The following is a 17,166-nucleotide window of genomic DNA, read 5'->3' on the forward strand; positions in this document are numbered from 1 at the left end:
TACGTGCTGTTCTCGTTAGAATCTTGCTATTGCATCCGAGGATTTTGTGATAATGCCGAAGATGTATGTAAAATTCTTAGACTCGGAATGTTTCCTTCACGAAAGTACCTTCCCTCCCCCCCCCTCAGTACATTCGGGAAATAAATAATGAGATCATATCTTTCAATTAATTTCAAGTAAAACATTATTCACTTAGATCCGTAAAATTTCAGTTATATTTAATAGCCCAAAAAATTATTGAAAAATTATTAAGAAGAAAAACAATGCAATACTTCCGGGAAATGAGTAACAAAATTATATGATTATCTTGTCATTAATCTCGAGTGAGCATTGTTTACGTGGAGCTTCCATCTAGTAATTAAAAATCGCAGAAATTAAACCTGTTTCCCACGATGGAATTTTTCGTGCGAGTTTACCTGCGAGGAGCTCGCAGCGAGAAAAGTTGCTTGCCGCGTAGCCTGCACGGCGGCTGCAGAGCTCCTCGCAGGTAAACTTGCCCGAAAAATTGCATCGCGGAAAATTTTAGTTAAAAGATTATTTAAAAAAAAAAGACGGCATTGTTGGCGTAGTCGACCCCGCTACAGTTATATATAGGAGCTTTTACGTGGACGATTTTCGATTACTCCGCGACTGCATTATCAGAGCCATCAGTGGTTCGGCCAAAGATGATAAGAAAGATAGAACGTTTGTTCTATGTTTTTGCGGAAAACATGGCGTTTCCGCAAAGCCCTCCTCCCATGATCCTCGGCGATAACGCGAATGTCCTGTCGACGTGTTGATCATGAATGTAACTCGTACAGCGGCAGTGGTCATTGTCAAGGCCGCCTCGTGTATCTTGCATAATACGTACGCGTGTACGAATGCAGCTCGAGCATGGCACGCAAACAGCGATCGGCTCGGCGCTAATTCAGCCGCATCTGTCACTCTTCCCGTCCGCGCTTTATTCGCATTTGAATATATCGTTAAATCTTCATAATTTTTCGCATAATAACGCTTGACAATTGCGCGGACACCCACGGCTATTTATCATCAGCTCCGACAGCGTGACAGCTATTCACAACGTTTTTCCGCTCACGTTCACGGATGCTTCTAATTAATGTGCGGTTTCGAAGATAAAGCAGGCGATTAATCCGTAATTATCGCGACGCGATTTGATGTATTCTTCTTTTACGTTTGTAATCTTAATACACTTGCGATTTTTCATAAAAATGTCGAGCGCTATAGGATCGTTTTTAGACGTGTATATGATTTTCGATTATTAATATGTTTAGGTGATACGTATGGAAAGACGAGCTGAAAATTGTTTGATAAATCTTAGTAATATAATACGTATAGTAAATAGCTATGCTGTACAACAGCTGTTTCAAGAAATAAAACTTACAGACGTCGTTTCAGAAAATCTCGTCTTTAGGACATTTTTTTATAAAATTTTAAAAACACACTTAAAGACATTTTTAGACACGTGTGTCGAATAATAATAAAAACGTCTTACGTGAATTTTAGTCTGATACTTAAGGACGCAAAAAATTGTTTAAAAAAGGACGACTCAGGTACTCTGTCATTAGAAAGATCCACTTGGCGATAATCAAAGGATTTACACGTGGACGATACTCGCGGATTTGCGATCTAGATAAGATCGAGATCGTAATCGAAGTATAACGTAACGATATTTTACATTGCTTATTGTTTCTCGTAATTTAAGCGATGTATTGCGTGAGAGATTGTTGTTTTTCTCGTTTTTGATTGACTTTGACAAATCCGCCAAAGGGACAGTAACAATTCTTAGCTTTCTTTCCGTACGTTATTACGTAATTAATAATCGAAATTACAGACGTCTAAAACCGATATTAGGGTTCTATATAATCGCAATTAAAAAAAATCATGCCTATTATGATTACGTTGACACGTGTGCGGTAGAGAGTTCGTGATGTAACACCGCACTTTCCGCTTCATCGCCGACTTCGTCGCGGACATTTCCGCCACGTCTTTCATCCCAAATCGGTCCACTAAATCTAATGACTTCGCTGGATGCTTGACTGATTCTCGGCGAAAGTTTGCGCGAGTTCGACGGCACTTTTGCAGCTCTCGCGCAATGAATTGCGTCTACGAAATGATTTTGCAGCAGTATCGTTCTTTAAAAGTTAGTTGGCTTCTATAGTAACGCGAGAGTGGAAAGATAGACCATCGATCTATCAAAATATAAATATTCTGTCGGAAGAATATACGCGTGTGCGGGTAAAATTACTCAGAGTGTAAATCGCGCAATCGGGAGAAAATTTATTGCCAGTGACTATTGCAAAATTCATACGCAAAAAAAAAGAAGTGTCAAATCAAAACTTATGTACTTGTATATACGCAACGAATTATAATCTATTTTTATAATCATAATAAAGAATACTATCTAATTAGCACTACACTTCAATGTGCATACAATTCGCACGCAGCCACAGGCTCGTTGACATCGTCTCGTGTGGTGGCGTGTACGCATCGCGTAGCTAATAAGACAATCGTTTTTTAACAAACGCGGGTGCCACTAATATCTTGCATATCCTCTTATTTTAAGAGGCTATTCGGATTATTATAGTAGAATTTGCTATAGAGGAATTTACTCTTGATTATAACTCACGCATCCACTCTTTTATAAAGTAATACGTCTTACTTAAAGAAAAATATTATGTAAGATTTTTTTGCTTAGAAGAAATGCTTAGAGGAATTTTCCACTTATGAGTAGAATATGTTTTTATGAGTGAAGATAAATTAATAGACTGTTGCGTATACATGAATATATAAATCTTGATTTGATACTTTTTTTTTATGTATGCGATCTGAAAAATGCATACGTTTAACAATATGCGCGCCCGATCAATTATCATACTTTAATTCTTCTTTTTCGGATAGTACAGCTTATCAGTCGCAATTGTAAACCTCGCTAATCGCGTTATGGCAGGCTAAATAATTGATAATTATGTTACGTCTTGTGTACGTACGTTCTTGTGAATTCGAGTACGATAAACCTGTTACAGCACACGTATGAATTACGGCGCGTGGTATAATCGCGCGGTCATTAAGTGCAACGGTCATAAGTACGTTACGAGAAATTTCTAAAATCCTTTATGATAAACGCGTAATCTGACGTCTACAAGATAATAGCGTTGTTCTCCCCACCGTCGCTTGTTTTCGCAATTAAAACTCATCTTATATAGGCAAATTGCTCACGGGAATCCGCAACTGCGGAAAAAAAATACATTCAGGAGCAAATCACGCCTGACGTTATGCATCTTATCGTACGACTCGGTGCCGCTTCTCACTTGCCCCGTTATTATATCATAATTACATAACGATACGTAATAGCGAGACGTCAGAATCGCTTTATCCTTCGACACGTGCAAACCGATTCCGTCCTTCCTTCGCGAGTGTTTCCTTCGGTGGAAATGTTTAAGCAGAAATCGATTATTATAATTAACAATGCGTGTATACATGTGTGTGAGACGTAGAACAAAACTTTCCTATCGATAAAATATTCCATAAAGTTCGCTTTTAATTAATCACAACGCTTTGTGCCGACATGATTTCAATGCGCTTTAAGTGTAGGGTGCGACATTTTTCCACCGTCATTATTTTACGCTGCAAATTACCGCGATCAAGATCTAAACAAATTGTTACGTCACAAATTAATAATTGCACGAATCATCACGAAATTGGTGTAATAAACGCCAACGATTAAGCTGTTATCGTGTGGCACATCTTGTTACATGACGTGCGACAATCGCGATCTCTTGGAATTTTTCTTGGTATCGCGTGAGAAGAAGAAAAATCCCGCAATCTGATTTTTTAAGGATAGAGCAAGGTGAAGGTTGGACACGCTCAAAGATGCATTCGCCAATGTCGCGGCATGCAACGTACACGCGGATAATAGATTCGCAATAAGCTCGCGCCAGGTCGTCCTAACGTAGCGCGTACGTGACATTTACATCCGTAACGACACGGTACGGGGACGCGTCTTATGCAATTTTGTGTGTACGACATATTAGCATCAGGAAGTTAAGATTGCACGTCGCGTCGATCGTCGCCGTCGTGATGCACGAGAATTATGCGACATCGCAAGAAGTCGTTTCATCTCGATTGCACGTCTCGCGTGCAAATCGAGATTGTCGTCCATTCGTACCTCCTTCGGTCCTTCTTCAAATTTTAGATTAAAGCGATTGTCTCTAACGCGTCTCTAACGTATTCCTTCTGCAATCACAACGAATGTATAATGGCTCAACGATCTTGTTGAGATAAATTTCTGTCTTCCGCGGACACTTATCGCGCAGATGACAACGAAAGTTGTTAATATAAGCATCGCGGCTCGCGATATGAGAAAACAGAAAAAGACAATTTCGTTAATTCTTCTTTCTCGACGGCGGCGTTGCCTTAGCCCTTAGCCTCCTGAGGAAAAGTTCTCCTGGAAGTCATGTAGGACTTTTTTTCATTAGTGCAATTTTTATGAGAGAAAACTGCAAGCTTCTTTGCCCAAAATTTATTAATTGTGAAAAATTATATCTCTCAATACATTTATTCAATTAATCATCTCGCTTTCACATGAAAATTGTAGGGGATACGGGCACAGTATCTTTGATACGATCGTACGTAGGTATAGCGTGAATTTTCCCTGTCAATCAGAAATAATCCAGTGAGATTCTCATCGACAACAGAAGGTCGTCGTAATCGGAAACGGAAGTAACCGCGAGGGCTATGGGCTTTCGCGATTTGCATAAATGTCATTTGTCACAGAGATAGCTGTTTCCTGAGTTAAAACTGGTCCTTGAACATGTTTCCTGATCGAGACTTTCGTTCGTTCGCATCATCGGCCCGAGATCAACGGGCTCAAGACCTTCGAGCGGAAATACAGAAATAGGCTTCGTGTTGTTTTGGAACCTTTCTAACTGCAATCTCTCGATCGCAATACATGAACATTTTCTACGAGACTTATATTTGTTGAGAGCGAAATTTCAAAATCGGAAAGTCGCATATAGACTCTGATCTTATTTGCTCAAAGAAATCGATTCGAAATTCGTGAGAGTTTTTACTGACATTTCTCTCTTTTACCGGAAGCGTCGAGCGTTTGTGTAACATTTTTTTATATGTCATATACGTATATATAAGTATAATAGATTGTATCGGCGTTTATCGTAAAACACCGATTTATATCGTTACTCAACAACGCGATCGGGTTTAATATCCGCGACAGACTGACGTCTGCAAATTAAATCATTAATCACGCCGCGAACGGAAGAATAAGTGAGGTTTAATCTACCGGGTCGATCTACGTTATATGAACTTATAGACACTACGGTGTCCATAAATTATGGACGCTATCGGATATCGACGCGATGACGCGAAAATGGTCCATCCACGAATTATCTTTACGCGCGTTATACGATCTTATAATATTATTCAGTAATACAGAAATTCGAGGAGATAACCGTGAGAAAATTATTTTCTATTACCATCCATTATGAATACTTTTTCGTACTGATTCGCTTTGAAAGACTATGGGCTAAATTTATTATTTAATTAAAAATCTGTGAGCTGTTTCTTTGCTTTTCAAAAATACTATCATGCTTCTTGACTTCCTTCTTTTTTTGTATCTTCAAGAGTGTCGTAAGACGCATTGAATTGCCAAATATATATTACGGTAATAAATTTTATCTCTTGAAATAACAATAACAAGTTCCACACGTGCGTTAATCACTCGCGATCTACACACGCGAATATAATTTCCGCGCAGATATCATTTTGGAGTATTACACCAGGTTGATAAATAAGACAATGTATCGTTGATAGAGCGAGATGAAAACACGCGACGATTATACACCGCGGATGTATTTTGCAATTTCCGTCTCGTCTATTTCCCCGTACTCCCGGAGGCACGACGTATAAGAGAGATTTTCAGGTCAGTTAAAAGAAAGAGAGGGAGAGAGAGAGAGATCTCCTTGGATCGGAAATTGATTTTGAAGGCCTCGACGGTATAATTCTCGGTGGTCGAAAGGGATCTAAGCCTATATAAAGGCGTATATCAAGGAAACCCGCACAAAAAGAATGTAGATGCCAATTAAGCAAGAAAATCTAATCCACGAATGCGACGCGTTGGACTAATCAAATGGACAATTTAATGAGTAAAGACAAATGAGAGCAAACGCCGATGGTATTATAAAATAAAGATCTGTACTTTGAACATAATTTCATAATTTGGGTGCTCAGGTAGACCTGATAAATAATGCGATTTTTTTTAGGAACTCAACATTACGCGGAAATTGTTGCAAAAACAAAAAAAATTACAACAATCAACGCGTTATTCACAATTAACGCGGATAAAACTATCCGCATTAATTGTGAATAACGCGTTGATTGTTGTAATTTTTTTTGTTTTTGGCGTTAGATGGCCACACGCATACAAAATATATAACCAGTGCAAACGCGCCGGGAGATTATGAAACGATATAACAATATGTCGATATAATCGTTTTTATTATATCGACATATTGTTATATCGTTTGATAATCTTGACGCGTTTGCACTGGTTATATATTTTGTATGCGTGTGGCCGTTCTTAAACGAGTTTGCTCCGAAGATTGTGAACGGGTGTAACGCACAATATCCCAATGTTTGAATAAAGAGATTATTATTGCAAATGGCTTTGGCAGTTGTCCAATCCAATGGCGCAACAGTCCGAGTCGGACCTAGGCCTCCCCCAAAGTCATATGCTTGTGGTACGCACGCAAGTTGTACACAAGCACATGGGACCTACAGTTTAATGCCGAATCTGAACGGCAAGGTACAGGGGGTTTCGAGGCAAGGGATACTCCCGACGGGCTGCCATTCCGTCGAGGAGGAGAGACAAGCGATACAATTTTATTTATTTTGGTTCTACCAGGACTGGATTCAAACCTGATGAGATCTTTGGTTTAGCAGACCAGTGCGCTGTCTGCTACGCCACGCTCGCTCTTACGTGATTAATATAATATTTCTTATTAGACATTTTACGTATCGGCCAGTGTCATCAATACGTCATGTTTTTAAAATTATAATATTTTTGATTTGCAGGCTGAACTACAAAATAGCCACCATAATGATGAACATCAGACAGAATTACAGATTCTTCGCTCTCAATTATTAGAAATGACTAGGTCCGACTCGGACTGTTGCGCCATTGAAATGGAAAAAAAAATTAAAAATGTTTAAAACATAATGCCAAATTTTTCGAGTTTATTTAGGTTAATTAAAATAAATTGAAAAATAATATTTTGCAATACATTGGTTTGACAAGAAATATAAACCATATCGTGGCAATTAAAATATTTCTTGTCAAACCAATGTATTGCGAAATATTATTTTTCAATTTTTTTTTATTAGCTTTTATGAAAGAGGGCTGAAAGAGGGCGATCGGCTCAAGAGACAAGGAGAGAGGGAGGGAGAAAATGCAAGGATAAAATGCGTTTTCGCAGGCATTTTCACGGGTCAGGGACGCATACGCGAGTGCTAATCGCGACTGCTCCTATTGTCGTTAACGTTTACTTTTTATATCGCGAGCGCAGGACTTTGCAATCGCTAAGGAGGCCATGCCTCCCGCCGCGAATGGATGTAAACGTTACCGTGATTAAACTTAAACGGCTGAGAGCCGATCGTAATCGGCTGGACGCCTGCCGTAGCAATCGTGCGATCGCGTAAAGATAATGAACTGTTGAAAAAAAAGAGCCTTAAAGCAATCATCAATTGCCAGCGGCAGCCGTTGCTCCTCAATACGACTTTCCTTCCTGTTAGGTTTTTTCGCTGATAAGAGTTGCCTGTCGTCACGATTGTTACTTCTTTCTCATCTTCTGAGGTTTCTTATGGAATTCGATGCTTATACCGTTAAATATTAAAAAGGATAAAATTTAAACCCATATCTTAAGTTAAATAAAATTTTGTTATTTTTAACTGCCACGTGTGTCAAAATTTATTATTTTAATATAAAACAGTATTATTTTAACTTCAATGGTTTAGTAAAATTAACATTGTTTTAGTTTATTAACGACATATTGAGTAAGAGCAGGGGCTACCAACAGGAATGGTTAAAAAAGACTCAAATTGAGTATAATTTGGCATTACGAATTTAACGGTGTATGCGATGGCCTAGCTCGTTTTCTTAAAAATCGAAAACACACATTAACTTAGATTTATACATTCCAACGATTTTCTCTTAAGTCAATCTTTATCTCAAGAGAGATCTTTTCAAATCATCTCTCATCTTCTCTTTTGCTGTGCGATCTCTGAGGTTTTCTCGAATATGTTTTCACTCCGAACCGAATCTCTGCATCTCCGAGAGTCGAAACCAAACGTATCCGTCATTCACTCGCGACCGCGTATTTCCCTGGAAAGCTGTGTTAATGCGCGAGCACGAACCGAGCTTTATTTATTGCCGAGTTGCGATCAGAATTAGCTTATCACTCATCGACAATAGGATCCGGATGGTGACGGCGCGGCGCAGAAAAAAAGCAATATCTATCGCTGGAAAACCCTATAACGGGATATCGGCGAGCCTCGCACAGATCGCAATCTGAAAACCGCAAGCTCGAGGATGAAACTGCATCTTTCGTTTAGCCCTCTGGCTGCATTGAGTCATTTCTCCGCGCATCCGATAGTTCTCTTCGCGATATAATCATTATATTTTTTTTCCACGACGAGAAAACCCCCATTGTCATCGGAATTAATCATTCGTTTTTAATTTATACAGCTCAACATTATACGCATTTTATTATGAGTATAACTTTCTATGTGTCGCCGAACTGGAATAATTTTTATTATTTATGATAAAAAATTCATTTAATTTTAATTTGCGCCATATGAGTATATTATTATTATTATTTGATACAATTTATTTTTTGATATTCAGTTCAAGAATATCCCGTCGTTCATTTTTATGCGCGTACCTTGCGAAGATAATGCTTCCTTATTAAAAATAAAAATATAAGTTTATTTTTAATTTTATTCGTAAATCCAGATCAATTTGCATTTCCATTCAAGAACATCCGTTGGAGTACCCGAACAATCCTACTCTCATAAAATCGATACAAATCGATTCTGACTGCAAAATAAGATTAATTCGGAGAATTTAATTTAGGAATATCCTTGCTCGTTCCTCGCGAGGGTATTCAGAGGGAGATCTCAGGGACCGTCCTGGAAGGGCGTTTCGCGAAACCGCGTCGCACGTTTCGAGAGAGCCAGCGGCCGGCGGCCGCCTTTGCCGCGCCGGTATAAATGCGAAGGCGCGGACGAAAATCATCTCAGTGTCGAGCGCGAAAAAAGCCGGGGCGGTGTGCTGCTGCCTCGATCTACTTACCGTTTCTCAATCGCGCAACACACGCGGGCAGTCGCCCATGTGCACGCGTGCAACCGGCGCCAGCGGGAAAAACCCGTGAGGAGGAGACTCCCACGACAGATATTTCCCAGCGACGTTTCGGAAAGGAAATTCGCAAATTGATCCGGAAATCATCGCTGACACTTGAACTTCCGGATTTTATTTTTCCCTTTTTTCCCGCACCCTCCCACGTCATCGTCGTCATCCCCGCGAGCGATCACGGATCAGTCCAGTCTCCAGTCTGCAATTGTTGTCGGACTCTCTTTGCCGATTTCTCCTTCGCTCGCGTCCTCCCTAATTTATGATCCGCGTCCACGACATAAACGGTCGCGATTGTCGCGGACGAGTAAGTCCTGATGTTTCTCGGGATGACTTGAAAGCGAGGGAAAGAGAGAGATAGAGAGATTCTGTCACCGTCGATATCCGTGCCGATATGGAAGAGGAACGGCGCGAAGATTGTGCAAGATATTAGAGAGGAATATCCTTGTCATTGCTGATCCGAGAGAGTTGCCGATAATTGCAAGGTACTTACATCTCGTGATTTATCTTTCGATCGTGATGCTTGAATTAATTGCTATTCGTTAAATTATCCATCTTAATTAAATTAAATTGAATTAATCGAATGCTTTTTGTCAGACGTTCATGCGAAATTAATTTTCTATCCAGTTAAACCGATAATTATTGCACGTTCTATGTACAATTTAATTAAGATAGTTAGAATCAATCATCCTGACGTGGGGGATGCGAAACTTGTTTATTCTTTTACGACATTTTTCGTTATTCCTATGTCCAATTGTTACGTAAAATATTAATAGTATTTATTTATTTATTTATTTACTTATTTATTTATTTATTTATTTTTAATACGTTGAAGCCAATATATTGCGCTCGAAAAATTACTCGCAGAGAAACCTGCTCGCGAAATCGCGCGTATTGCCAATTCGCTCTCGTGCCGTTCGCCAAAATAGCAGCCGGAGCACGTAAACAAATCTCGTATTAATACACTTCGTGACGCGCGTATTGTCGGTCACGAAAATCGTCATCGCGATTCGGAAATTGCAGCGCGTCCCGATACTCCTCGATTCGGCTTCGCGCAAAAATCTCTTTTTTTTCGGCTTTAATAATTACAAGGTGACCGTGCTCGTGCCGCAACGGTGTGTCGATCGGATTGCGCCTGTCACCCGCGATCACCGTGAATACGATACGACATACTTACGATCCAAATCCCAACTTTAAACGGATTAAAAAAAAAATACAGAAAAAGATACATGCCGTATCACTCAAAATTTTTCGAGCGGGACGTGACGGGCCATCGTTTCGCTTTTTTAATCGAAATCACGAACTGCATCCGCTCGCAATTGACTCAAGTATCGCAGATCCTTTTGACAGATGGACATCGTCCGAAATATTTTTGTGCAAATGCGTTATTGCACGTTGACGGCAACGTGCATTTTTCTCGCGGCACGCGAACCGGAAACCGAGACGTGGGGTAATGTTAATTTGTAATTTTCGGAATGATTCATTCGTGATTCATTTCCCTTCATTATGTGATTGTTTTCGAATGCAACTTTATCGGCAGCTTACAAACTTACAAATCTTGGATTAATAAAAATTAAAATTAAGATAATTAAAGCCAATGTAAGTCTGATTGAAAAGAGATCAATTTATTTTACGTCTCACAACTGTACGATATCAATCAAACTTGTGTGGGATGCAAAATTTATTTATTTTTATATATTTTTGGATTAAAAAAATTTTACGTGTGTGTGTGTATTTTTTGTACAATGAAAATGACGTCAATAGGAGCGCATGATAGCTTGTTGAGCATTAATAGGCAGGAAGGGCGAGTACCATCCAAGGCCCTTAATCCGCTCATAATCGTCTAATAAGGATCTCACGGCGCGGCGGCTGGGATGCGTCTTTCATAGCGCATAAAACGCATGAGAATCTGCACGGCTGACATTTGCAAACAGATTTATAACGTTGTTAATCCTCGTCGATCTTATCGAATAAACTGCAGGCGTCGAAGCGGCGTGGCATGATGAATAGACGCGCGATGGTGACGATAAGTCTTGAACTGTAATCCACAAGTGCCGCGTTAATGGGTTAAATTGCGTTAAAACGTGCGAAACTGATTGAGGATCTAGCGGCGATAACAGACTCGTGAGTCACGAGCCCTTGCTGCTGGTTTCTTAAGCGTTTCGAGTGGTCGAACGATCGCTTAATCGCGCGATCATTATTCAATTATTTGTGCGCTGCGCGAAATCGCGCGCGGTGCGATAAACACAGTAAACGTGTTTAAGAAGTTAAATTCCGTTAAAAATTCTTCTGTCACGCGATCTACTCCGATTGGTTTTTATCGATGCGCAGATTTAAAAAAAACACACACACAGATTGAATTTAAAAAGTATTTATCTCGCATCGATCATCTCTCCGCGAACGTTAATAAAACAGCGATGAAGTGCGAATGAATAATGCAAGAGCCGATCGCGCAGATCATAACGCGGACGTTATCGATTGGCGTGGAATCAATTAATCCGAGAAACGCACATCTGTGGAAATATCTCTTCGATGTTTTTTCTCTATTAACAACAGCGAATTCTCTTTGTAGATATATTAACGCTTGTACAATGTGATCGGGCGAGTTAACACTTCTCATCGCGGATCAAAGTTACGCGAGTTCGTCTAGATCGAGGTCCCCAAGTTGGGCGCTCGAGGAATTTTCTGCACGAGTGCGATCGCGTGTTATTATTGTAGTATCATTATTCTCAACGATCGGCACGAATCTCGCGCCGGAAGCGGGATTCGCCGAACGGCTCATCGAACTTTTTCTTTTAGAGTCGAAAAAGAAACGTGCAACGAGAGCCGATCATAGGTAATATACGAAGTCAATTAAACATTAGACCATCCTATAAATAATGCGATATAAAAAGGAGCTTGATTTATTCTTTAGCTCAAAACGGAAAGACTTTTATCGTCAGGAAATTACAAATTTAACATGAAGATGGGAAGAAGTTGTAAATAACAACACTATTAAATTTGTAGTGTCAAATTATATACTCATTTTAATCATTCTTAGGTCGCCAGTGCTCCTACTCAGTCGTTAATTTAACTAAACCAGTAAAGTTAAAATAATAATAAGATAAAATGTTTTGTGTTAATAATAATATATTTCGACACATATATGATAGTTAAAAATAACAAAATGTTATTCAACTCAAGGTATTGATTTAAATTTTATCCTTTAATATCTAACAGTGTGGAAATTTATTTTGGATTAAAATAAAAATATCAAATTTTTTTGTTTTATTTCAAAAATATCTCTAAAAGAACCGCATTACTTATAGGATGACTCAATAATATATTCCAGACATTATTACGTCTAATCTAATCCAATCAATGTAATGTTTAAAGGGCTCTAGTCGCACGTCGTACTTTAGACTGTAATTATCTATCGAATGATAACGAAACTATTTATTTAATAATGACATCCTGTTAATGCACCTCGTCATTCTTTTTAGTGGCCTGGTCACGCTCTGAGGTGCACGATGATCACGCAGATGAAGCTTTGGTGGAAGATCCTTCGCTCCGGCGACAAGAATGGTGTAAGTCACTTAATCCCGCGTTACGATTACGCGTTGCGATTAGCAGCACCGTAATTAAACACGTCCGCGAACGGTGCCGCATTCTTCGACGATACCGATATTACCAATTCCGAAACGTGGATGCTCCACGTTTGCGCGACGCGTTGCGTAACTTCGGTAAGTACTTGGTCGTCTCGCGAAGTAAAGCGAAATGTCAAACGGCACGAGGAGATGATCCCTATTGAGATACTTATTTATTCGAGTGTATACGGAACAAAGGCGAGATGCAACCTTTTGCCAAGATTCCTTCTCGCGGAAAATATCGATGTAACACGAAAGGCACAAAATGACTACTTTATGAAGCCGGAACGAAGAAACGCGGATACATTAATAAGTAATAAAAATATGATAATAAGTAAGTAAGAATAGGTAATTGGTGTAGAGGATACATTTATTTCCTGCCTCTGATCAATTCTCGGCTCGAAACGTTATTGCAATCGTCGCTAGAATAACTATCGCGAGCATCACGCACGCAGAAAGAGGCTTTGTTAAACGAGGCCGTCGAAGGGGAGACGATCGTTTATAAATAAATAAATGGATAAACCGGCGGCGAAGGTGGCAGATCGGCCTTCTCAGTCATCGTCCTTCGACGCCGCGGAATTTTTGAAGCTAGCGTGCGTAACACTTCGTTCGTTGTAACATTCCGCATCCTTTCGCTCGATTTTCCGTCTAACAGCGTCAACTTAGGCCAACGGTGGATTTAGTATAATCCTTAACTATAAACAATTCTTAACCACCAATTTGCATATATTCATTATTTTATTTATCCGTTGAGTTTTTATTTATTTCTCGAGCAAACTCTCGTGATTGCATCAAACTCTAAACGTGTGCTCTACTGGTATTCGTGTATCTGCAAGACCGAGGGACGGAATTATTCTTTAGCTATTCGGAGCTCTTTAGCTATTTGTCTAAGTCCCGTGCTTATTGTTAAGCTCGGAAGCGAATTTCCATACGAAATCCGACGCCGATGTGGGTCTCATAGCCCCGAGCGCACGCGATCCTTGACGGAACCTTCGGCTAGCTTACAAACCTCTTTCTCGCGATCCGAATGATAATGCCTAACGACGGAGACGCATTGTTACGAATGATCTACTCGACGCAGGTGAATCTTTCGTCTCGGTGAAATAACGCGTAAGAGCGTATCCGTTTTTCGGCTATTTTCCGAATGTGAAATGATAACGCACGCCGGACGCGTTATCGCATCGCTGTTCGACGCTGTCACTGCCGTAACTTTTGCGTCGAACTTGCGGAAGATACTCGCGAATCGCCCGACACACGTGCCAATTCATATCTATCGAAACAAAGAGAAAGAGAGAGAAAGATATCTGGACGACGTTTTAATACCGTTTCTTTACGCCAATAGAAGGAATTAGGGTTGAATCATTATTAATAATAATTGTATCCGCGGTAAATATTTCATGAAACAATCCGACGTTTGCAGATCCTCGCGGGCTTAGTTGCGCACTCCGGCCAGATTTCCGTGGGTCTCTCCCAGGGATACAGCGCGATCCTGATACCGAAGCTCCTGGAGACGAACTTCGCGGACCAGTCGCAGGCTTCTTGGATCGCCTCCCTCGGTGTCGTCTCGAATCCTATCGGTGCCCTCGCCGCCGGGATCTGCGCCGAATGCCTCGGCCGCAGGTTCGCGATCGCCCTGGCCACGCTGCCGCACGTCGTCGGCTGGTTGCTGATCGCGTTATCGAGGAGCGTGCCGATGCTGTACGCCGGCAGATTCGTCAGCGGCCTCGGCACCGGCATGGCCAACGGACTCTATCTCTATGTCAGCGAGGTACGCGGAAACGCACGTACAATACTCTACGATTTCATTAATGAAGTATATAATTAAATTAACGACATATCGAATAGAAGCAGTGGCGACCTACAAGAATGATCAAACGTGACTCAAATTAAATATAATTTGACACTACGAATTTAACAGAGTATTTCTGATTTTCTTTCAGACGGCAGCGCCAGATCAAAGAGCGTGGCTCGCAAGTTGTGGACCAGTTCTGGTTTCCCTGGGTGTCTTAATGGTCTACACCCTGGGTGCCATCACGACGTGGCAAAGGGCGGCCGCTATCAGCATCGGACCCGCGATTCTGTCGCTCGCGTTGACACGGTAATCGCTTCTTCGACATATCCATTTTTTTTTTCGGCAATTGTAAAGTAAAAAGTCACGAAAGTTCGTACGTTTCAAATTCTATTCTACATATTTCGGCTGACAATCTATCGACAAAATTTATAGTAGATAGTGAAAATCTATTCTTGACAGATTTGGCTATCCGGCTATAATTCTTCAATATAGCTGAATGAAATGGTCTGTTTCTGCAGGATGCTACCGGAAACTCCCGCCTGGCTGGCCTCGAGGGGTCGAACGAACGAAGCGAAAGAGGCTCTTCTGTGGCTGCGAGGTCCCGGACTGAACGTCGACGAAGAATACCGGGAGCTCTGCGAGACGAACGCGAAGCGGAAGGAGAAGAAGGAGAGTCTCCTACGAGCGCTGCACAAGCCCAACGTGTGGAAACCGTTCCTGATACTCCTCGCCTTCTTCGCACTCCAGCAACTGTCCGGCATCTACGTTATCCTGTTTTACACCGTGAATGTGCTCAAAGATATCGGCATTGACGTGAATGAATACGCGGCCAGCGTCGGCATGGGTGTCATCAGGCTGTTCGCGTCGATCCTCGGCGCCGGTCTGGCCAACAGCTTCGGCAGGAAGATCCTGGCATTCGCCAGCGGCTCCGGGATGGCCGCCGCCGCCGTGGGAGTGGCCCTTTCCTTCAGGTTCGCTTCAACCCCTTCAATCCTTTCAAATTTTATGATATACGAAGAACGATGAATATAAGCAAATTAATTTTTTATCTGCACTTTTGTACTTTTAATTTGGATATCTTTCTGGAATTCTTCGTTTCTTCTTATTTCTCAAAGTTCTAGCGATTCTTAGAAATAATATGACTTTCTATATGCCCAGGTTCGAACTGCCATCGTGGGTGCCACTATTCTGCATCGGGACTCACGTGGGCGCGTCCATGATCGGCTTTCTCACGTTGCCGTGGGTCATGACTTCGGAATTGTACCCGCTAAGGTTCAGGGGCAGCCTGGGAGGTCTCACGACCAGCATCGTGCAGATATTGACGTTCGCCGCGATCAAGACTTATCCGGACCTGAACGCTGTCGTAGGTCTGGAGTTCACAATGTGGATATTTGGCGCGGCCGGCGTGCTAGGCGCGATCTTCGCCCTGGCGATATTGCCGGAGACCCGGGGACGCAGCCTCGACGATATCGAGATGAAGTTCTCCAGCAAGCCGAGCGACAGCTTGACGTACACCCCCAAGATCTTTCCCAGAAAGAACATCATTCTCCAGCGATTCACTTCAATCTCGGAGGAGAAACAGTCGAATATCGCGGCGAATGCGTACGTCTATGACAATTTCTGCCTGGAGCTGTCCCCGGAGAAACTGGAAAAGGATCTCAAAGTTCCTGAGAAGGAATCGACTCGTGATCAACGAATCATAACCAGCATCGCGTTCGAACACGTGTGCGTTTAGCGCGAGAAATTCGGAAAAACTTTTATCAGAAACAATTCCTACGCGAAATTATATGGTTTTAGATTACATTTAAGATATTTATTTATTTTATACAATTAATAAGCTGAGAAATATGTTGTTCAGTGTGATTGTAATTGATACAGATACCGTTTTGTATCTGTATCGTCGCCAAATGTTCCTTCAGTATTACGAACATTCCTAGGAGCGTGGTATCGAAAAGTAAACTTATGTAATATTTTTATAATGATTACGCATAATTGTACATACATACTTCCTGAAATTTTATATAACTTTTATATAAGTAACTTTAAGTAATTTTATGTAATTTTTTGACATTTATACAGAAACTTAAATATTTTTCCTGTATAAATTTTCTCAGTGCTGTTTTTTTATTTCTAAGAACATATTTTTTACACAGATTGAAACTGTGTGTACATCTTAACAAGTTGTAAATATTAATTAAATATAAAATTTATTGTATAGTATAATATTAATTACGTGTTTTTGCATAAAATGACAAGAGCCATCAATTTTCACTCTTCCTGTAAATATTCATCTTTCTTTCACCCCCCGATAAAACGTTCGCTGAAAGTGA

The 17,166-nt window shown here is 40.8% G+C and overlaps 1 protein-coding gene across 1 annotated transcript; it reads left to right on the forward strand.

Annotated features, from left to right (window-relative positions):
• Window positions 1–6,144: 6,144 nt before the first annotated feature.
• Window positions 6,145–17,065, forward strand: LOC139823430 (trehalose transporter 1-like protein). The gene is made up of 7 exons (XM_071795981.1): window positions 6,145–6,158; window positions 9,143–9,903; window positions 12,901–12,984; window positions 14,465–14,812; window positions 14,985–15,142; window positions 15,355–15,807; window positions 15,995–17,065. The coding sequence occupies exons 3-7, from the start codon at window positions 12,928–12,930 to the stop codon at window positions 16,569–16,571; spliced, it is 1,593 nt and encodes a 530-aa protein (XP_071652082.1). The 5' UTR covers window positions 6,145–6,158; window positions 9,143–9,903; window positions 12,901–12,927; the 3' UTR covers window positions 16,572–17,065.
• Window positions 17,066–17,166: the final 101 nt, after the last annotated feature.

The sequence above is a fragment of the Temnothorax longispinosus genome, chromosome 12 (assembly GCF_030848805.1).
Source record: "Temnothorax longispinosus isolate EJ_2023e chromosome 12, Tlon_JGU_v1, whole genome shotgun sequence".
NCBI classification, from domain to species: domain Eukaryota; kingdom Metazoa; phylum Arthropoda; class Insecta; order Hymenoptera; family Formicidae; genus Temnothorax; species Temnothorax longispinosus.